General features: G+C 38.5%; 1 protein-coding gene across 9 annotated transcripts in view; it reads left to right on the top strand.

Annotated features, from left to right (window-relative positions):
- CACNB2 (calcium voltage-gated channel auxiliary subunit beta 2) overlaps positions 1-23,543 on the top strand; it is a 269,587-nt gene that overhangs the window by 206,579 nt on the left and 39,465 nt on the right. For all 9 annotated transcript variants that reach the window (XM_080382793.1, XM_080382800.1, XM_080382801.1 and 6 more), the window contains one exon: positions 19,812-19,934. In XM_080382793.1, the coding sequence (XP_080238919.1) occupies positions 19,812-19,934 (123 nt within the window). The remainder of the gene's footprint in view (positions 1-19,811; positions 19,935-23,543) is intronic.

Raw genomic sequence — 23,543 nt, 5'->3', positions numbered from 1 at the left:
ATCTGGTACAGTGTACTAAGCTGGTGAAAGGCAGCATGCTCTTCACTACATGCTTGGAACACAGGGCAGAAAAAACACTGTCTTAGGTTGCTTGAAAGAACACAGCTTTTTCACAGAATGTCATGATGTTACCTTTTGTCAAGTTTAGTATTTAACTTAATTAGATATTTAGGATAATAAATGTAGTTTGTAGACCCCAGATACTTTTTCATACTGAATTCCTCTTTGTTGAGGCTGTCATGTTACAGTACTACCATCAAAACGAAGGAATTCTCCAGTACTACAACTAAATGCTCTTTTTCTGTGACTTTGCCTTTTGATTGGTTGCAAAGTATGTTTAACATTTGTGCTTTAGGTGCACTGTTTACGCTTTTTTTTGCTTTTACCTGCTCACCTGTCATCACAAAACTTCAGAGAACTTGCTATGTATAAGACTTCTACTCCCTCAATCAAATTTCTGTGAAAGACTGAAAACCTGCTGGCTGCAGAGGTCGTGGTGTGTGGGATGGCTACACAGGTGAGCACCAGAGCACAGTCACGTGCAGCCTTTATGTATGGTGCTGTGAACCTCAGTCCCTTGGGCACCCAGTGTAAAAGTGTCAGAAACCCTTTGATCTGCTGGTTTCCCATAATTCCAGTGCTTCTGAATGTCAGAAGCAAAGAAAAATACAGTCTCAGTACAAAGACCAGTATGAAACCATTATCATCTTATTCCTTCTGAATTCAGAAATGGCTAATTTGATCCTATGCGGCAAAAAAAGGAAGAAAAAGTGTGAGTAAAAAATACTGGTAGGTCAGGAAGGGTTGAGCTTCAGGGGATTCATGAGAACATTGGGTTACATGGCCAGAACACATTATACCAAGCTGGACTGTGAAAAAGGGTGAATAAAATACTACCTTTTGCCTATGACTTGTTGCATAAAATGAGAATAAGTAGAAGGAATCAATTTACAGTTATAACTGATGAGAAAAGTTACATGGAGTTTGTTTGGTACCTCCAATCACAAAAGTGCAAACTGGAAAATACGGATTTATCCTAAATTTATCTTAGTATCATTTTCATGCAACAAAAAACTCCAAATCAACACATAGGGTGGCAGACTTGCTGCCTGCCAGACAGCTGCATCTGGCCCTGGGAGCATAGCCAGAGCCAGTCCTGCCACCCAGGGCTGCACTTACCTGAATTGAAACATTTGTTTGTTTCAAGCCCACCTCGCTGCAGTGCTGCAGGCAGGGAGGATTGGGGGCATGGCAAAAATGTCTGATGGAGGCAGGTGACTGTCCATCAAAATGCCACAGCTAGTTCGGTAGCTGCATTTCATTCTGATACTGAATTTTTTAAGATTCTGGTCGCTTACCAGATTTTTCTTCCTCTCTGCGACCCCTGGGTCTAACACACATTTTAGCAAGAAGGTCTGCCAAGCTACATAGAGCAGGCAGATAGTGAACAGTTTTGCACTTTGGATATGCTTATGATCTTCCTTTAATGCTTGGCAGAGCAGCTGAAGGTGATGGGGAGGAGGTACAGAGGGAAAAGGAGGAGGGGGAATTAATTTTAAAATGTATTTTGAGCAACAGTCTCTGTCATTATTTGCTGGCTGCTGTGCTTTTGCCTGTTGGGGAGGACTCTGTAGTAGTCGCGTCAGAGGTAAAGCTAGAGGCCAGATTTACGACTGTGTCTACTAATTTTCTCCATGACCAGTGCTGTGATGCAGGGTGGTCCTAGCTCAAATGCTTGGGCTGCTTCCAGTAGCCCAGTGAGCTCAGTCAGCTACTGCTCAAAGACAAGTGACAGAACCATGTCCCATAAATTTCTGCCCAACATGCTTTTTCACAGCTTAAGCTGTCTCACTCCTCTCTTCTTTGCCTTTTTATTTGTTTATTTTTCCTCTGTGACAGTTTTATCAGTCCCCAGGGTGTTTTAAATGTCACATTTCTGGTGGGTGTAAAAAGCTTTGGATCAGCAAGTTCTAACAGTGCCCTGTGTGGCCTGACCCTCCTATGTTAGCTTGCCTGCAGCAGATAATCCTGAAACAAAGTGCCCTCCAGAGTACCACCCTGTTCACATCTCTTGTCCTTTTCGCTGCCCATTTCTTGGGAGAGTGGGAGTTGAAATCACTGCACTGTCTGGTAGCTTTAGGGTTGGGACTAGCCTGGGAATAGCAGATACCTGATGCTGTTTTGTCTTACGTTTTGCAGATAGACTCTGGGAACAAGGTTGAATACTAATGTTCACTTCTTGGTAAATTGTCCTCTGGGTTCAGCAAACCAGGATGTTTGGCTATTTTTCTGGCTCCTCTGAGCTTCCATCTCCTGACGTACTTCCCTTTTATTTGTCTTTTTGTGACCTTTCTGCTCACAGATACACCTGCCACCATCATGCTCGGCTTCATCTGTTTGTCTTCCCTACAAACACTGGCAGCCCCCTTATCATAAGAGATCGAGGAGGGCTTTAATGGGCCCCTTTTCCACACTTTCTGTGTCACAGTAAGTTTCTACCTGACCTGACCCTTTTTGAGTTGCTCCCTGGATGTCCCTGGAGGCAACTGTCTCTTCACTATTAATCTAACCCTTTTCCTCATGAAGCTGGGGATCTTGGCCTTCCACCAAGGCAGGTATCCTCCCCACACTCATCAGCCTGTGTGGCAGCCTCCCACACAAGGCAGACTGCTGTCCTTTACCTACAACTAACTCAGCGCTGAAGGTTAACATTCTACTTCTCTGATTCCAAAAGATGCCCAAGTGCTTCTGCATTTTCTTCGCTTCCTTTCTTTGCTGTTTTCCCAGGTGTTCCCATGAACTGTAACTGGTTCTCCAAGTTACCCCCTTAGAGTTTTATTTGCCCAAAACTTAGTATTCTGGGGCTGTTCAGCACAGGCGGAAGTACTTTCTGGTGTGAACTGTATTGGTGTGAACTGTGTCCTCTGGAGACATGTTTAAATACATCTGGAATCTTTTGTTTGGCTACTGAGGCAGCGTGTAGCTATTTCTCTTTACTGAGTTTCATAAAGTGGAAAAACCTTTCATATATTAGAAAAAGTGTTAGTAGTAAATACTTTTTTCTATCTGGGAAACAGCCAAGTGCCATTGAGGGCATCCAGAATCCTTGTATGGGAGCCCTTATTTTCCGTATCTTCTCTCCAAGCTGCCATATCACCTAGAAGTTACGTCTCTTAGCAAAGTCATTTGTAGCATCTCGCGATCTGAGTTGTTTAGAAGTGATGAATATCCAGGTGTTTGGCCTGTGTACTGTCTTACTCCTACCCAGAAGATGATGTACCACGTTCACTACCCGAGATACCTGGGTTGCAGCTCCTTGCATCTCTCCTGGGTCTATATTCTACAGCGGCACCCTCTGCAGTTAGCACTGTCACCATCTGAACTGAGCAGCAATTGCAGCAAATAGCCCTCAGTCAGCATTCCTTGCAGGAGCAATCTGCCTGCACGCAAAGGCTTGCCTCTCCTTTGTGGTGGCTCAGTTCCTTTCCATGGTCCTCTCTTCTCCCTCTTGCCACAGTGACAGGAACAAAAAAAAGATTTCTTGCTGAAATCTGAGCCTGAAGTCTGCTCAAAACCACCTAAACTACTTAAAACTAGAATAACAAACTTCATGAAACTGAGAAAAAAATGAGAAAGGTGACTTCTGCCCAGAATAGGGTTGGTCTTTTCTTTAAGGCTTGTTTTCTGCCCAGCTACCTAGTAACTTTCATTTGAAATAAACCCACCTTGTCTCTTCTAGAATCCATGAAAAAACAATCTTTCCTTCTGCCACTTTGAGTCTAGTCTTTTTTTATGCTTCTCTCCCTGCCTGCATATTGCCATTGTGAGCTGCATGTAAATACTTTTAGGAATTTATACATGTAGCACTTAGATGCTGTTGCGACGGAGGGAAGACACAGTCACTCAATATGAGTGATCAGCAGACTTCGTTTATTGTGCCTTACAGTCACCTTTTATGCCTTGTTATAATTAGCTCATACATATTACAAAAGTTAAGCTCATTATTGGTTAGTTGCCTAAATACCAAGCCCGCCCCTAGTTTCTCTTCTGTAGTTATCTGTTCCCACCTGCAACATTCTTTTCCCACCGCAATCTTGCTGTTATTGTGTAACTTTTGCTTTACTTCAGATAAGCTGAGAGCGATGTGCATTTTTGTCCAGCCAGCTGGACTATGTCTATGTGACCCTTTTCAGCTAGCCAGTTATCCACAAGATGCAACATTAATAAACATATGGAGTATCAGAAAAGGATAATCAACTAACCCAATATATGTATATATGTAGGTAAAAAATAATTCACTAGAAATATCTCTGTTCGTACAAAACAATAGTATGAGATATGCAAGCGAGAAGAGATTAGCTGTGCTGGTGATGCCATGAAGTGGATCCAGCATGAGTTTGACCAAGCAACTGTACACAGTGAAACAGAGAGATAGAGTGTTTTGTGAATGTTAGGTTCTCCAGTCCATTGCCTGGTAGTTGACTTGATCTTTCTGGGATTTTCTTTCCTTGTTCCTTTTTTTTTTTTTTTTTTTTTTTTTTTTTTTTTTTTTTAATATTGAAGTAGTGTTAAATGATCACACTTTTTACATAATAGTTGGCAAAGACTGGAGATAAAATCTAAAATTAAATTAACTTTATAAGATTGACATATTTTGTTTTTTAAAATAAACTTATGTAAATGTGAAAGAGCTCACACAGTCAAATAAAATTAAGACTTAAAGGGATTTCAAGGCATTCCCAAGAAGTCTGTTCTACATCAACTGAGGATGAACTGTACCTGAGCAATTACTTGCAGGTATTTATGTAACTGATTCTTAAAACCTTTCCTCTAATAATCATTGCTGTTCCTGTCAAAACCATTTTTCTTCTTCCTACACCCTCTTGAAATGCTGTGCCTGTGATGGTGGAACATGTGCTGGGTGAGGTCCCAGCCCCTCTTGAATTGTGTGGAAAGATTCTTTTGGGCCATGTGAGCTGTATTCTTGTCTGGTCATCTTCTGTGAGATACGGTCTTTCACGTATCTGTGACAGTCACCTCTAATTGTGATCCAGTCCTTAAATCCTGCCATTAAAATAACCGTCAAGTCAGTTAAATATTTTATTTACAGAGTTGATGAGTGCTGTCTGGTCATCTGCGGCTTTCCTGATTAAATTGTGGTCTGTTTTTCATGTGCGTCGTTCTTCCACTTCAGAAAGACAATTATGAAGTCCTGCTACTTTTTCCAAAGTTCTTTTAGTTTCTCCCAACTCAGTATCATTGGTAAATCTAGGAAGGATATTCCATGTTCTGTCATCCAGGTAGTTAATGGAAATACTCAATAGTAATGGACAAGTCATACAAAGCTTCAGGAAGTCAATTAATACAGCTTCCATATTTGATAGCAACCTACTGTTAACTTTTCCAATCCATTTTACCGTCCCCTTATTTCAGCAACACTTTTAAAGCTTGCTTGTGAGACTATTAAGAGGAGCAAATTTTGGAGCATCAGTCAGCCCAGCAGAGAGGGTTCTCTGCCGTCTGTATTCTCCTGCAGAAAGAAGTTACAGCTGTGTGGCGTATTTTGTTACAGAGGTTTTCCTTGTTATCTTCTGCTTTCTCTGCATAAGCTTTTTATTTTAATTATTTTTTTCTAGAAACTGAAATTAGTGCGATTGTTTTATCATTTGTCATAGTCCCTTTTCCCCACTTACTACGGCTCAAAGATCGTCAGAACAAAACATGCAATAGCTGGAGCTTTATTAAACCTCTGTCACCTGTGCTTTTCTTTCTCTACCCTTAATTTTTACTCCATCATCATCAGGGTGGTTCGGGGGTTTTGCGTTTTGTTGGTTGATTGCTTGGTTGGTTTTTTTTTGGGGGGGTGTATTTTCCTCTTTAAATATGCAGTAATAGTTAACTTTTTAAGGTTGGACCAAATGTACATGGTATTTCTGCTTTGTCAGGAACACAGTTTTAGATTTGGGTGAGAGAACTCTTTTCTTGATCTGGTTTTTGCTATTAATATACATTAAAAGCAGGAGGAAAAATATTTTTAATATTGCTAACTAATTATAATTTTATGCTGATATTTTCTCCCTATTTGTTGGTTCTATAGTGTATTCATACTTATTTTTCCCTTCAGTACTCTTTCCTAAGTTTCAGGTTATGTACTCTATTTTTTTTGTTCATATAGGTTAGTTTCTGCTTGTGCCCTTAATATTGTTTCACTGAGGACCTGTCACTTTCCTGAAATAATTTTTTCCTTGAGAACTGCTTCCCATGGGAAAGAGTTATACTTGAGAATACACTGAAAGTATATTAAAATCTTCTGTCCCGGAGACCATTGCATTCATTCTCCTCTTACCACTCTTTCTCACTGTTGGTGAGTTTTTCCATTTTATGAGCACTTGGTGTTTTTCCAATTTCATGTTCTTAAACAGTTTCTACCAATCTGGTAGAAAGAAACCTGGAAGAGCCCCTTTTATTTTGTTTTCTCCACTCATGGTTTCCAGCACATTCAGAGGTGTTACTCTTCCCCTGTTTGGCTCCATTCTCAGCAAATATCTACACAGTTTAAATATGCAATTAAGACAATGACTTATTATTATACGATTCATGATTATTCAAATAAAACACTTATCTTCTCCAGGCTCGACTGCTTTTAACATGTCTCTTGTTTCCCTTCCTTAACTTCACTTTTTTCTTCCTTAACTTTATCCTTAAATCAGAGACTCTTGTTTCCCTTCCTTAGCTTTACTTTTTTCTTCCTTAACTTTATCCTTAAATCAGACTTCCAACAGCGTATCTCACAGTACATTCTGAACCTTAGAGAGGTCTGCATGTTTGTTACGCTAGGCAACATCTTTCTTTTCTTTTCCAGAAAATGCCATCTCTTTTATGTAAATTTGAATTGCGCAAATTATCACACAACTCTTGTTAATTAAGCCATGTTTTTTATTATGCAGTGGACTTCAAGCTCCTTTCAGTTACTTTATTGGTGAGAACACAAAGTAACAACAAAAAAATTTGTGTGAATTGTTGAGTGATACGTGAACATTTGTCTTCAGTTTTTAACAAGCGAGAGGATGCTGATTAGTTAGGTACACGATATTTATTGTTTCGTGTGAAACCAACCTTTATAAAGCCATCATGATATAATGCGCTATATTAAATAAGTGTTATTTTTCAGTGAATATTTCAAAACTTAAGCTGTTGAATTAAAGTAATACAAAAAATACAAAGCTACATGAAGTTAATATAGTGTTTGTATTTATTAATTTTAAGTCATTTTTTTCCCATTGGGCAGAAAAGGATTCATTTTAGATTAAAACCAGTAAAACATTCTTTTGTCTTCCAGTGTGTTGACTCAGAAAGTGAACAAAGCCATAAAAACTTATACTAGAAATGTTGAATTTGATACCAATCATCCAATGTAAAATGATGATTCACACTAGTGAAGAAGAGTATTTCTTTGGGATGAAATACAAATGTAAAACAAGATTAAAATTACTATTTAATTAATACCTACCGATTTTATTTTGTCTCTCCATTCTCCGTATCTTGTAAACAGATTTGCTTCACAAAAAATAGATGTTAACAGCATTGCAGCTTAATATTACACTTTTAAGTTTCACTCTAATATCTTAGTTTCTTTAAGTAAATATGGAAATAGAATATGGCTATTGAAAAAAAAATCATTCAAATAAAAATAATAAATAAAGAACATAATTCTACCATCTGTTTTCCTGTATCCCCAGTATCACTTTGTGCACAGGAGTTATGTCACAGTGGCCGTTTTCAACCTTCTGGTTGACTACCCAGAATTCAAAAAGGGTTGCAAAAAGGAGTATAGCCATTGATTTTATGTAATTTTGGTATGAGAAGAAATGTATAGAATTTTAAAAGTGTTCTTGTAAAAGCTTTGAAGTATGTAGAATTTTAGTTGCCTATTAGCAAGCCATATTTGCTGTCCACTAATTCTTTGTATGGCATGTGGACGGCATTGATACACAAAGGGTGTTGGGGTGTGCTTCCATGCACAAAGCTGAATCACCAGATCCATAGTTGATGGCATACATCAACTCCTTATAGTGAAAGGTACTTCGGGGGAAAATTAAGAAAAAAACAGGGGAAAGAAAGAGGGGGAAAAGGTAAGGAGAGACTTCCATTAGCCAGCTGGAGAAAGAAGTGATGGGGTCCCCTGATAAGCGTCCTTGTCTTCGTCTGAGTGTTCTCCCCTCTACAGTATGTGGCGGTGAGGAAGAAATGGAATTTGGGGTTTGTGCAACATAAACAGCCTTACAAAATAAAGGGTTTGGGGGTCAGAGGGGAGAAGGGCTGATTCTCACGGCGGTGGCAGTCACTTCCCAGGAGAACCTGTTGTAACAACAGGTGACGGCATGTAAAGCCCTGTGTAATGTTGCGCGTGTAAATGACAGCTGTTCATGAATAAGATGCTATTGTGATGTATGAGTAAGATCATAAACGAGATGCTATATGTGTAATACCTGTTGTCTGTGGATAAAAAAACTTTGTGTAGATAGGCAGCTGTATCATAGAAGGGCGTTGTCTTGCTCAGGTTGATTCCCTGGTAAGACTGAGCATGGGCGGCTCCATTTGCTTTGATTCAGCCTAAGGAACTACGTCCCTGCATACCCACAGAAAATTCAGTCCACTGAGCCAAAAAAAGTAGAGTAAATTAAAAATGTCTAGAAACCAAAATTAGAATTCTTACTGGTACTTTGCATTTTGATGCTGTGCCTCTTTTTCTTACAAAGAGAAAATTGTTACAATTCCATGTCATTATATTTCATGCTTTTGTAATAACTCTTGCTGAATCCAACCTGGAATTAAACCTTAACAGTTCTATGGCTATAATAAGATTAAGGTTTATTGCCAGCTAGTGTTTCATCTGCTGGCTAGATGACTAGCTGTGCACCAGCTGTATAATGTATTCTGTAAGGATATCGTCATCACAGCACTTCACTCTTGCATCTCATACACCCACCAGGAAACCTGTTTTATCTTGTGCTCCGAGCAAAGAATCCAAATGAGATGTCTTAAGGAAAAGTAAATAAGAATATTAGGAAATACTAAAGAGAAGTAATTAATTTTCTAGCGTGTTACTGCGAGAGAGTGTTTTTGGACAGGAAGGGGATGAGAGCCCTCATAAATCTTGAGGCCCTGATTATGGGCTGCTCTTGGGCGGCTCAGATGAAGAATGACCCAAAGCCTCGCTTTTAGCTATGTTATGTTGGCTTCTCCCCTGCATGATTCTGCCTGGTTTGTGGCTTATGTCAGAGAAGCCCTAGTGCTGCTCTAACTTAATTCTAAATCTTTGGAGGGTATTTCTGGTGAAAAAGGATCTCCAGGACACATGGGCAAGGCCATGACTTCGTGTAATGGGGCAGGAGAACTGCAGGGCACCAGCTGCTCTGCTGGTGCTAAACCTCCGTGGAACTCTTCCTGGGAAGAGTTGCAAAAGAAGAGGAAGGGGTAAGTGCTCCCTGGTCTGGTAGATGCGCACAGCCACAGTGATGGCCAGGCTGAAGACTCAAGATGTGCAGTTTTGCCCAAAGGGCAAATGGAACATTACAACTGATACAAGAGAATTATAATAATGAAGTTAGTGGTGTAGAATTTATTTTTCTTCTGTTTGTCATTCTGCCAAAATTAAGATATTTGGTCTGATATTTTATATGCTTTGTATCAGCTTCAGGTAAACTTTTAAAAAAAAAAAAAAAAAAAATTGGTAAAACCACTTTCTGATTAGCTTTCCTTTAAACAGGTCAACAGGTCTAGCTCCCAAGTCTCACAGTTGTTCTGCTTTCAACAGGTATTTGAGAAGAGCACAGCCAAAGTGTGCCTCAACTCTAGTGCTATTTCTGTTACAGAATGTTAAAACGTTAGCGGTATGTTAATTTTGCGCTTCAGGTTGCAAGGAGTTTTTAGCAGTAGAAATACTTTAAATTATATTATTATTTTATTTTTCTTAATTATGTAAATATTTATTTATATAGAATAAATTTGTATTTCAGTCATACTGACAGTGTATGAAAATGTCAGCATGACACTAGAAATGTATTACTTAAGGGATCTTTTTGTTGTTTGTTTTATTTAAACATAGACAATTTCACATACACACACAAAATGAAATTTATTTTAAAAAAACAAGCTAAGTATACAGTATCAGGTGCTCCAAAGCTAGAAGATGAAAGATATAGAGTGGTTTGTACTCACTTTAACTTTCCTGTGCAGATACATAGTGCCATAATCTACTGTATTATATTTATCTGATTATATTTAACAGGTAGTTTATTATTTTGTTTCTCCTTTCTTGTTCTTTTTCTTGTAGTGGCCAGGTGTTGTAGTTATCACATACTAAGAAGAGAGAAGTATTCACCAATGATTTATTGTTTCTGTGGGACCTTGTGCAGAAGCTACCTGAACACTGGGCAATCATTCATTTGTCCTTACAGTGTTGGGGCTGGACTGCTAAATCACAGATTGAGATCAAAAGTAGATCAAAATTTTCCATAAATGTTGAGTGACAAATTCAACAAACTTTCCATACGTAACAGTGAGTACTGGGTAGGACTTGGTATGCTTGGTTAGTTGGGGATTGGTGCCTTAGTTCCCTACTTCGGGGATAGAGAGTATCAAAAGGTGATTCATGCCACTTTAAAAGAGATAAATCATCGCTTAGGGACTTCTTGCCTTTCTCTTGAACTGGTTGAGCCTTGCTCTTTGATGGCAAAAATTAAACCATAGGAGGATTATAGGATACTATAGAGAGCTCCTTGTGTTTCATACATTCTTGATCTGTTGCAGTGGGAGATCCTTCCTGCATGCAAGCGAGATACGGTACTGAGGCAGGGGAATACGTGATTTAGGAAGTTCATGGTTGTACCGTAATACTGTACATAATGAGGCCTAAGTTAAAGATACCACCACCATTCCCCTAAGTTAAGGTATGTCCATTTTGACTTTTCCTATCTCCGAGATGCTTGATTTTCAACTTTATTAAATGTTCTTTTAGCACAGTTTTAAATGGATGTGTGCTATGTGTTTTGATTTCTATAATCTGTATTGAGGTTGTCAGGGAGATTTGCAGTAGAGATTCCATTTGAACTTAAATCTGATAAATATCTCAGATAGAGCAAGACCAACCAAAAAATAGGTATTCAGTTGTAGAGTGGGATAACATACACTTTGGGCATAAAAATGTTACCATGCGGAAGGGGCAGGAGCATTGAGTCAGCTGTATGTTTACCATGTGCTGACATAACTTTTCAGGTTTTGTTCAGCATATTTGTTAAGAGCTAATATAACGTTTCACTTTTCAAACTCTTTAACGTATCATCCTTGGAACATTTATTCATACAACTCCTGGAAATAGGGTGGTCTAGCTAGAAAATGTATGTTTCTAATGAAGGAAGAAATTTTCATCATAGATTCTTTAAAAACACATGCGTAACATACTATGTAAAAGTGAAACATTTTGACATTAACCTTTGGCTCTAGCAGTCATAGAGACTTTCTGATACAGTTGAAAAATGAACTGCAAAATCATTTAAATATTGGAACTAGCAATAAAGCTTGCATGCATAATATTGAATTAAAAAATGTTTTCAATTACACAGCTTTTTTCAGGAGCTTTTGATAATAGTATCTACATTTTCAACCAGCCATTGCATTGTTGATTTATTTAGTGTTTTCTTTGGCTTGCTGTGTCACAGATTTATGCTTTTCCTGGAGAATTTTTGTTTGCGAATAGCCTGAAAATGTTACTGCAGATCTTTTGTCTATGTGAACCTCAATTTAGCCAAAACCCTAAGACCTACTAAAATGCTGTCTCATAAGCTTAAAATGTCTCATAAGCATAAAATGTCCTCACTGTGACAGTGAAAAAAAGAACTTGAAATACCAGCACAGTATTTTTATTGCAAACGACAGTTTTCATCTGCTGGCTTTTGCTGCCAGAATAAGCATGTTTTCAGTAAGCACAAACAGACTTCTTCAGCTGTGCCTGTTTCCAGTTGTTCCTGTGAACTACACAAGTGGGTGGTACCAAAGAGCCACCTTTCTGGCACGGTTGCATGCAGACGGCACATGGCCACCGATGAGTTTTGGCATTATGCTCTAATAAAAAAAGACCCCACTTACATGAGAAAGCTTCGTGTGCGTCACTAAAGCTATTTCAGTCTTTGCTGCCTCCTGAGCTGAATGTAAACTGACATTGGTGACTCTATTCAAATATGATTTCGTAAAAGGAAGTAGGAAGCATTAGTTTCAAGCTGTGTGTGAAGATGAGCTAAAATAGTAACAAAAGTATCTCTAGAGAGTACCAGAGGAAGAAAAAATATTTCTTAAGCCTACCTATTGTTAAGAAAAAAAGGATCTGGCAGACTCTTTGTGCCAGCTGGATGTGTTAAATCTTCCTTCTTTTCTTTAACGTTGAGAGCAGGTATTGCTGTAGCAGGGGTACCAAGGAACTGGAAGGGCTCAGAGATTTCCTCAGTGAATGTCACCAATGGCCCTCGAGCCTAAGGAAAATCGCACTTAAGTTTTAATAGCTGAGTTTCCATGGAGCAACCCTGAAAGACTGCATGGAGAGTTCAAGAGGAAGGTTCATCACAGCAGTGGTTTGTGTAATGGGCACGTCTCCTTGCTGGCTGCTCTTGCAGAAGGGTGTGCGTTTGTGTCAGGTGCTGGAAAGCCATGGTTGTGATGTTTCCTAGGCAAGGATTTGGTGAGCTAGCCCTTTATAAAGTAGCAGTGCAAGCACTGGTAACAGCTGGGCAGAGTTTACATTGCTTTAGTTTTGGAAATAGATGGTAAAATGTACCCAGATCAAATAATTTCTCAGTGCTTGAGTCAGTAAGGAAGTTTGGCTCCAGAACTACATGTTCTGGCTGACCTCTTCTCTCCCAAATCCCTCCAGAGAGATCCATGCTATCAAAAGCATAAGTGATTCAGAGGAGTTTGAATCTCTTTATAAGGTTGTTTTACTCAGGCTGGAACTTACTAAGTACAATTGTATTGTGTTTTGTTCTCCCACTGTACTTTTGTTTTTCAGCTCCTTCACTTTGTTGGAAGTGTTGAGTGTACAACACCTTGCCCAGGGAGTCACTAATCCAAGACTTGAGCCTCTGGCATTACATGCTTATGAGGGCAGCGCTGTCAGCTGTAGCAAAGTAATACAACTGCTGTCTTAACCTGAAATAATGGTATATCATACATGCATGCACGCACAAACCCTAACCTAGTGGTTAAAGTAACCCTCTATTTAGACCACTTACAGTTAAAACTGGAAATTGGTGATTGCTCCTTGTAACAAGGCTTCCTTTTCCTCATACTGGAGTATAACATCCATTATTTGTTGTCTGTTACAGATTTTTATGTCTCTCACTCATATATCTATGAGTGAACCATAGTTCCTGCATGGTTCTTTAGCATGACAGTGGTCAGATACTGGAGCAAGGATGCACAGAGAGGTTGTGGTGTCTGTCCTTGCAGATGCTCAAGACTCACCTGGGCACAGCCCTGAGGAGCCTGATCTAACCAGACCTGCTTCGGGCAGGGGTTGGACTAGGTGGCACCAGAGGCCCCTTTCAACCTCAATTATTCTGTCGTTCTGTCTTGCTACCAGACTTGTTTGATATGTACACCCATGCCAATAAAAGAAGGCCCAATCTTTGCTGGGAGGTCATACATTGATCACTGCTTTTAGTGACAGCAGGTATACTCTAGTTTTCTATTGGGACAGCCACAAATTGTCGTTGCTACCTTAGCAATGGGATTGCTGAGCAAAAGCTCTTGCTATTGTTACAGATTGGACAATTGCTTATATGTAATGAGGCTGCAGCAACAATCAGCATCTAAGACATGAATTTCCCTTGAATTATTTGTGTACTCAGGTGGGTTTGATTTTTGTTTCTTGTGTAACAGATGTATAAATTAGTGTACAAAATAATCTAAAGTTGGAAAGTTCTTTCATTGGGTATTAATATTGCTTATGACCCAAACACTATGGACAGGGCTACTCTGTGGAAATAGTGCCAAACGTAGGTCATCACCTGACATATTTACTCCCTACCAAGGCTACTAATGAAAGGTTCAGTAGTAGTATCATCTTTCCTCAGCTGAAAAAAAATTGTGTGGTGAATTAAATTTTCATGAGTGCAAACGTGGTAGTGTTTTGAGACCCATTATATTCATTACCCAAGAGAAAAATAATCCTTTGCTTTCAAGATAAGGCATCTGTGAAATGTGGATGTGATGAAGGAAGCGTAGCATTATTTAGAAATAGTGAGGAAGGAGACTTGCTTTGAGATTAATTTTCTGAACTTTATACCAACTTTGACAAGCACTTTGTCAAAATGATAGCTGAAGGATTTTTCTAAGTCGGTTACGGACTTAGCTGGCATTGCCTTCATAAAAGACGCATTCTGGGTTCATTTAAACTGGCGTAAATGCATTACACATCTACTGTGGGAATGATGTAATAGAGTGAGAAACGAGATGGATCAGAGACCCTAGATCCTCATCACCTACTGCTGAAGAAAGTAAAAGCAGCCTTAAGCCTTGCTTATATTTCTGTAGCCCTAGAGTCATTGCTTCACATAGGGACAACCACAAGTGTAAATGAAGATGGTTGGAGAATGCTCTAATCTGTTTTTTCTACATTTTGGTAGTGGATGGGGAGTAGAGGTACCTTAATTATCAAGCAACATTCCCAAAATTAGTGGCCATGAGGGAGATGACCTGTTCTGTGAGCAAATTCTGTGTCAGGAAATTTGCCTCCTTGGCTGGATCCCCAGGGGCTGCATCCACTGGGTTTATGGCACAGCATAAAAAATCTGAAATGAGTTACAGGGAAGAAAGGGTCCTGTCATGTTTTAAGTACATTGCTTGAAGACAGATTGTGTTGTTTTGCTCTGTTATTGGGTGAAATATTTGTCAAATACGAATTCAGCCAAGCAGGTGCAAAGTCATTTAAACTGACAAATTGACCGAGACACATACAATGTGCAATGCTTGTGTATGCATGCAATACAAGTCAGTCATAAAAAAAAGTGAGAGAATGTAAGTAGTAGAGTATAATAATACTTAACTGTAAATAGTATTGACTCAGTATTGAGGGTTGGCATGAAGATGTATATAGTGAATACAAACTTGTGAACCAAAAGAGAGTGAGATCCAGACAGAAAAAGATGAAAAAAAAAAAAAAAAAGTAACATTCCCACTTTAATTCATGTCCATTACCAAAAGTGTACAGCCAAAGTTGCCTTAACAGTTGGTGAATAAAGTTGCGTTGATTTATATTCTGAGTTTAAAACAGGAGATGAATTTTGTTCATGAAGAACTCCACTCCCTGCTGCCCTAGTGGTACAGATGGTGGTACTGCTCACGGTCTGCTTATTGTTCTCCTTGTGGGGTTTATTTGGTCTGGGGAATGTTGTATTTTCACATGGCAGGAGGGAAGGAAAAAAAGGTGGAAATCTTCATTCTGAAGATAAGTGAACTTTTTCAGGCTGTGTTGGTTCTCTTGAGAGAGACGAAATGTTAAACTGTTAAACATCTGGAAGCATCTGTCCTTGTAGTCTAGCCTGTGGATTAACTGAGCGCTAAACTGCCATAACATTTTCATGGAGATTTAGAAAGCAAACAGAAAGTGCTTAACTGTTTTGACCCAGCCTGATTTTAAAACTGTAGAATATGTAAGCAAATGCTAGATATATTTTAAAGTATACATACACATATGTTAAAAAAAAATTAACATATGGCCCTGATTACATAATGACTGGATTATTTTTTTTACTTGAAGACAATGTAGTTCAAGAAAAGAAAAAGCAGTTAATTTGACAGTACTATGAAACTTTCAGAATTACTTATTTATGTAAAAAGGCTAGCATTTAACTTTTATAAATTAATTAGTTTTAAATATTCAATTAGATGAGTTATTGTAGTCTAGTCCCATGTTAATTCAGTCTCCCTTTCTACCAGTATGACAAGTATCTAAAATGGGACATACTGTTTCTGTGAATATCTGTAGCTCAATGTTCTGCTTTGTTTTTCTGCTCGAGAATTGTACATTAATTTTTTGATGGCAGGAAATGACAGAGGATTTTTTACCTGCAACTTATCTTTCATATTAAGATAGTTCTGGAGTAGTTTCCATTTTTCTGTTTTTTATTTGGTAGTCAGTTGTTGCCCTCTAATAGGAAATTTTAGATCACTTCTAAGAAGTATGTCAAGGACATTAACTTGCAGAAGATCGCTGTTTGTTACAGTGCAGCAGAGATTTTGAAGGTTTTAGTCAGCCTAAAGTCTTTCATCCATTGATACTGTTAAAAGTCACAGTACTCTGTTAAGTATTTTATATTTGCTAGAGGATATAGCAAATATGAGAGTGGATAACCAGGCATATTATCCCCTCTATCAGTATTTGGCAAAGATGGTTCCTTAATATTTCCATTCTTGTTCTGGTATATTTCTACAATGACAGTTTACTATGCTTTACAAAAAGATCATTCTTAATAACAATGAATGATTTATTCCATGGTACTATTTAATGATGAATTACTGTTTAGGAGATTTGACAATTTAATGCTTATTCATATCTGTATTTTCAGTATTGAAATGAGTAATAGCATAGAAAGCATCAACTCTGTTAATCTGTAGTTTTTAAATTCAGGGAAGTTGTGGGGGTTTGTGTGAATATTAAAAACAAAGTAATTCATGTTTTATTTTTAAGGAAGATACATGGTATCACTGAATTTGATGCCTATGTGACTGCTTTTTCCTTTGTGGCCTTCCTAATTCTATAATAGTTCGGTACCTTGTATGTAGGGTAACTGAGTGCTAGTAACAACTGAGAGAATTGTAGAGGAGTTGAATAAGACACGAATTTGTGCTTCTAGGAAGTGGCTGTACCAGAGTTGCTTCAACACTGCAAGATTTTTAAACTGATGTGGGGGAATCACTGCAATTTTGGTTTTTGTATGGTGATTCTTACGAATGCCCATTTTCAGAAGTGTAATCATGAATGCATAATCATATCTTGATGCCCTTCTAACAGTTCATCTGTATCATGACAAGGTTGACTTATTAAGGGACATAGATGGCTAATATTTACATACCTTTCATTCTGGTGTCCAGAAATTTTTGTTAGGTGCCTAAACTCCTTTTGCAGCACACTAGAAGAGTTCAGGGTGTAAGAAAGATGCCCAATACAATGAGTTAAGCCAGCTATTGCTTTTTTTAATGTGGTTTTTGTATGTATAAAAAAAGTGTGACTATCATTTTCTAACACAGGATAGAAGCTAGTAAGAACATCTAGTAAAATCTAAACCAGTTCCCTCTTGTTATACATATTTTTCTACATGTTTTTCCTGTTAATGGATGAATTTGATCCACATACCAGTTGTCTCTTATTTTTTAGAAATTATTTCTGATTTGAACTTTCTTCTGTTGCACAGTGCAAATATAGTCAAGTTATTTATATAACCTGTATCTATTGAGTGACGTCTGCAGCATGTTCCAAGAGCAATAGGATTTTTCTTGTTGAAAGAAAACAGACAGTTTAAAGATTACTGTCAATTTATTTTATTACTACATTCCACATAGTACTCAAATTTGTTAATTTATTTATTATTTGATTTAGAACAGGTGACCTGGAAAGAAAAGCAGTCGACTATTTGCAATATTCTAATTGAGGCTAAGCACCACAAATGACATGGAACTCTTGGGATGTGTAATTTCAACCCGTAAATATATTCAGGTGTATTTGATTTTTTTAGTCTGCCATAGGCTTTCCAGTTAAATAAGTGTCTGTTTAAATGGTTCCAGTTTCAGTCTTCAGAGCCATTCTGTCCAACCTTTCTTACAATTCTAAAGATTCTTCCACTAATTCCAGAAGAAGGAGCAGACAGAATAGAGTAAAATCTATTTCCAATCATTTCCTGCTCACCTCTATGTAAAAATATTTATTTAGATCCAGAATAGCACATAAACGTGAAGCCCATTCTGTGGTCCCCTTCCAAAATTTACTTCCATTGAAACTACCAGTTTCACTTCTGGACACACACGCTCTTGACCCCACTGTTGTGAAAGAGCTTGTTTCTCCTTCTAAATTAAAAAGCCTTCCCAGAATGTGCACTTTAGATGTAAGTTGTTTGACCATGGTAGTTCAGTCAACTACAGGCCTATTTAAGAAGTTCTAAAATTTGCTTCATTGGAACCCTGTGGCTTTTGCAGCACATTAGACTTAAATTAAGCAGTAGGGAACCTTTTCTCCCTTTATTTCCAACTGTCCTTTCCAGGCCAGGTGGTATGATACTGTCTTTAGAATTCTTTATATATCTTCCTCATTATTTTATCATGTGTTTTAATGTGGCAGATTTCTGCTCTCTAGCACTGTGCAAGTTGTCAGAGTAATCCTGGGTGGAACAGGCAGGGATTTTTTGGTAATCAGAAAAATACAACACCATTTTTGGTTTCAGGTACTTGGGTTTGCTGTCATGAAGTAGGGGATGTATTTTCATATCCTCTTTTTCAAGAACAAAAGGAAGCAATTCCTTCCATAGGAAATGAGATACATTTCTTTTTGCTTGTCATCTTAGCAAAGTACCATATTTTTAGCGAAGCCGAAGTGATGATGAATACCAACTAATAAAGCTAAAATTGTTTTCTGGTAGAAGTTTTAGTATATATTAAGATTAGAAATTCTGTCATGCCTTCCTCACTCACTCGTGAGCACCTCTGAGACTCAGTTCCTGTCTTTAAAATTATTTTACCAGGCGTAGTGTATAGGGTCTTCAGACTAGATCATAAGAGCAGTCTGGATGGAGGATTTTGGGGTGTGCTAAAAGTTTAACCTGGGGTAGGACAACAGTGGGTCCCAGGGATACTGTGTGATATCCTCTGTCGGGAGAGCAAGCTTAAGGTGTTGTTTGATGTAGAATAAACCAGAATAAAGGTTGTTCTGTATTCTGGTTGTGCCTTTGAGAAGACAAAGCCCTCTATAGCTGTAGGCTGGGCTGAACTGGATGGCAGCTTTTACTACCTGCTTAACCATACCTGTGCAGAAGGGTGTTCAGCACCAATGGGGCTTGGAAGGAGAAGCTGTGCAGGAGGCTGGGAGCAGCTGCGGGGCAGGGGAGGCACTGACTCTTAACTGCAACTGCTGCTTCAAAATAAAACTTATGAAAATTCCATAACTCGCTGATACCAACTACAAGTATAGGTTGTAGTATGAGTTATGGGAACGAACAAATCTTTTTGTGGCTGGTTGTGCTGGTTTTGGTTAAACCATGACACTGGTATTTGGTAACAACGTGATCATCTGAGGACACATTACTGCACTCTCAGAATGGCTCTGCAGTGAGATGTCTTGCTTAGGGGTCACTGGCAGCTGCTGGCATTGCTCCTGCTAATTTGTGATTTCCCTGAAGACTGTTTGGGAGCTGGTATGTGCTGCTCCATAACTCTTGACAAATGTGGCAGCAGAACTGCAAGCTGAGCATAGCATATGGATTGCCAGCCAGTACATGATTTCTAATTACTGATTTGACTTATCCCAAAATTAATCAGACCACTAGTAGCTAGAAAAAAAGATACTGTATTCTATCAAATGTGTTGATGTTAAACAACTGAGGTAAGTAAACGTGATACTTCAGGATGTTTTACATGGATGCTTTGAGAGTTCTCTATAACTGTTCTGATTTTTAAAAGATAACCTACAGGAGTCATCCTCTATGTGTATGTTGGTACATATGTATGTTTTGCGAGGGAAATCTTCATGCTGTTTTTCTTTTGTTTTGCAGGGAAAACCTGTTGCATTTGCAGTTCGGACAAATGTTGGGTACAGTGCAGCTCATGATGACGACGTTCCAGTCCCAGGCATGGCCATCTCATTTGAGGCTAAAGATTTTCTTCATGTTAAAGAAGTAAGTAAAGCCAGAGGAGCAGGCGAATCTCTCTTTAAGGGTCTACTTGAGTAATCGTGCTACTGTTTCCTAACATCAAGATAATACTTCACAATGTCAAAGCACTATGCAAATGTTACATAAATAAGGTAAACGTGTATAAGGATAAGGAACTCAATGTTCTTTTAAACACTCTTCTTGTAAAAGCAATGGCACAAAATACTTACAATCAAATTAATGAAGTTTGAAAAGCAAGTGCTTTTCTTCCCTAGTAAAAATCACTTAGAGTGTTAAAAATTGACATCTGCATATTCAACGATATAATATTTGTGGCATTTACTGTTCTAGTACTCTGAGGGTTCATTGTGCTTCAGCAGCCAAGGGTTGATTCCTTTGAATCCCTTTTATGTGACTCAATCTCGATTAACCTCAAAATCCTCAGGTCTCCCTTTTTTTCACTGAAGTTACTTCTCTAGCACAGACAACCTTTTGTTAAGTTACATACTGAAGAACTGATGTGATGTTTCAAGATCATAGCAGCTGTCAAAAAAGACACTTCGCATTTGCTGCATTGGTTTCTTTTTCTTTATTTTTCCTTGGAAAATTTTCAGGTTTTACAATTTCAAATACCTACAGTTGTTTTCTTTCTCTGCTCCTTGCAAGACAATCCAAAGCAAATAACTTGGTAACTTTCCCATACAGGTCCACCTTAGAAGCCCACTGCTTCTTTCTGAATGATTCCCTCAATTTATGAGATCTCCCAGCTTCTGGTCATATTCCATTGTGTTTTGTCACAAAGTGGTCCATCTGGAAATGGAAATTCATAGCAGAACAACCAGAAAGTTAACTTAAGGATCAGAGCAACTTAGCCATGCATTTGAAGTTAAATTTTGTCCCATTTTATATTATCAGAAAATTCCTCAGTAGTTATAGTCGATGGTGCACAGTGATTCTGCTTGTGCAGGTGCTCTGCAGAAGCAAGAAACATTCCTGATACAAAGGTATAAATACAGGTGGACAGAGACTACAGAAACACAATAAATGGACTACTGGTGCCTTCATACTGATGACTGATTTTCATAATTTTCCATTAAACACACAAAAAAGGGATAATTTGGATTCAGGCTGTTACGTAGTCAAGAAAATATGTTTTCTGTCTGATGCTAGTACAAAAGAATTGCTTGCCCCTCTGTCTTCTGACAAAAGTAAAGATGAGCAGGCACAGAGTCTTGGCAAAAGAAAATCATCAGTATTCTCTGGTGAGTCTGGAAACACTGGAAAATATGGCTCAGTTTGGTTAGATAAAATGATTTTGTTTAGTCATATATTCCATCTGCATTTTGAACGAGGTGGTAATCTCAGACTTCATGTCAAGTGTTTCCCCTGTTTCCATATGAACCAGAAACACGGTGTTAGCAGGTTTTCTGTTAGAATTTATGCTTTTTTCCTTACAGCACAGCTTAGACTCAGGTGGAAATAGGCATGGGAGAAAATGAGGGGGTAAAAAAAAGTTTCCTGAAGTTTTCTGGATCTCCAGAAATGCCTTGAAAGGAAGCTTAGCTCAGCTGAGTTCTTACATTGTCTATGGCTGCATGTAGTGCTGAGAAGTAGAAAAAACAGATTAAAATGTTCTTGCAGGTGTAATAGAACAGGCACTCTGCACTGATTTGCCTTTAAAAATACCTGGTTTTCTGTCTAAGCAGTTAACAAAAGTTGACTGTCCAGCGGTGCTAGGCCAGAGCTGGGTTGCGGAAGGGACCCTGCACCTGTGCCAGGTCCACCACTGGGATGGAGAGGTGGGAAGAGCTCCGCAAGGAGTCAAACATTGTCTGGGAGTCTCTGGTCCTGTGTTTGGTGGCATCTCTTACGTCTGTGCATGTTCAGCCTCTTCAGGAGGGTGCCCTGAGCAGCAGCCCTTCCCTACACAGCTGCATCCTCTCCCTCCATCTTCCTTGGCCATGCCCTGCGCACTGCCCAGGGCTCTGTATCCCATCAGATATTGTGCCTTCAGCAATTCTGGTACTTCCTGTAATTATTTTTGCATATGAGAAGTGAAAAAACTATATTTGACTATAAAATGCAGTGCTGTTTTTATATTTTCTACTTAACTAGTTGCTACAAATAAATAAATTTAAGTTAATACCCAGTAACTTTTGCCTGCATAGTAATGCTGTATTGGATCAATGCTGTCCTCTTCTTGTCTGTGAGGAGTATTCAATTTGTGTTGCTGAGAGGGCCTCAAACAAGAAAAACCTCCGTTCAAAATGTACATGGGCAATGGTGAAAAGTACTGCAGTAAGTGTGAGGGAAATTTATTTTCATTATGAGGTTACATTCATGAGAACTCAGCACGTACGAAGATGAAGGATTCCTTCCTGCATGAAGGAACATGCACTGCTTCTTAGTCACTCCTGAATTTTTTGAGGCTTTAATGCACGGACATAATTTTGCTTTGCATTTAATTGATAATTGTGTTTCCCTTGGTACTTCAAGCACAGATCAGTTACAGAGAATCATTCATCCCAGCCAGCACCTTGAGAGCTGGACACCTCACTACCAAGATTTCTGCTATTGCTTTTCAAAATAAGAAAGTATTGTGTGTGGTATTACTTACTTGGAGAAGTATCTTATCCTCCCTTTCATATCCTAGCACAGCATTTAGCTTTGAGACTTTGCAGGAGTGAATTCCACATGCCTTTATTTTTGTGCAAATAAAAAATTCTTATGGTTTTAGCATTTCTATCAATTACAATAAAATCAGTGTTGCTGCATAGTAGTCTGTTGTACTGTAGGACAGCATAAAAAAGTAGTGGCTTTTCAGATTGTAATTTAATGGTGGTTTTACTTATCTATCTCTTCCTTTTACCAAGTTAGTGATACTACTTCTGCAGACTTCATGTATACCACGGAGCGGATCCATATAATGGCACCCTCCAATGACTCAGTTGCTAGTCTTGCTCCGCCTATATTATCCAACATATTTTAAATGCACATGCTTGTCTTGAGGTAGCTTTTTCTAATGAAGAGTTACGATTTTAACAATGTGTGAGTCTTATTACAGCTTTGAGAAACTGCTATTCCAGATTAGCTCCCTATTAAATGTTGGTATTCTTACTCATAAAGGCATCCTGTTGGATGAATGTTATAGATCTCCTTATATTTTATGAGCTTAAAAGTGTGTCTGTTTAAATCTTTTTTTTTTTTTTTTTTTAGCTAATATTTTAACATTTCTTTCAATCATCATAAAATTTCTCTAGTAGCCAGAATGAAGATAATACTGTGATTTAGGTTGTGTATCCTTGATCCACCAACATTGTATTCTTGGGGAAATTAATTCCTTTTATTCCTAACTGTACACTTGTTAAAACCACTTACTAAATAATTAAACATGCACTATATTATCTACATTCCTAGCTTCAGATTCAAGAAGGCATCTTCTTATTCAGATGTTCTCTTACAGTTTCATAAATAATAATCCAAATTATCCAAAATTCCTATTTGACAGTAGTTATTCCTGTGGAACTCGTAGATCAGAGGTCTTCAAACTATGGCCCATGGGCCAGATACGTCCCCCAGGGTCCTCAATCCGGCCCCCCGGTATTTACAGAACCCCCCGCACCCCTCCCCGCC

This window comes from Falco punctatus (assembly GCF_963210335.1).
Source record: "Falco punctatus genome assembly, chromosome: 4".
In the NCBI taxonomy this organism is placed as follows: Eukaryota; Metazoa; Chordata; class Aves; order Falconiformes; family Falconidae; genus Falco; species Falco punctatus.
Note: the sequence above shows the minus strand (reverse complement) of the source record. Positions and strands in the feature narration are given on the sequence as shown.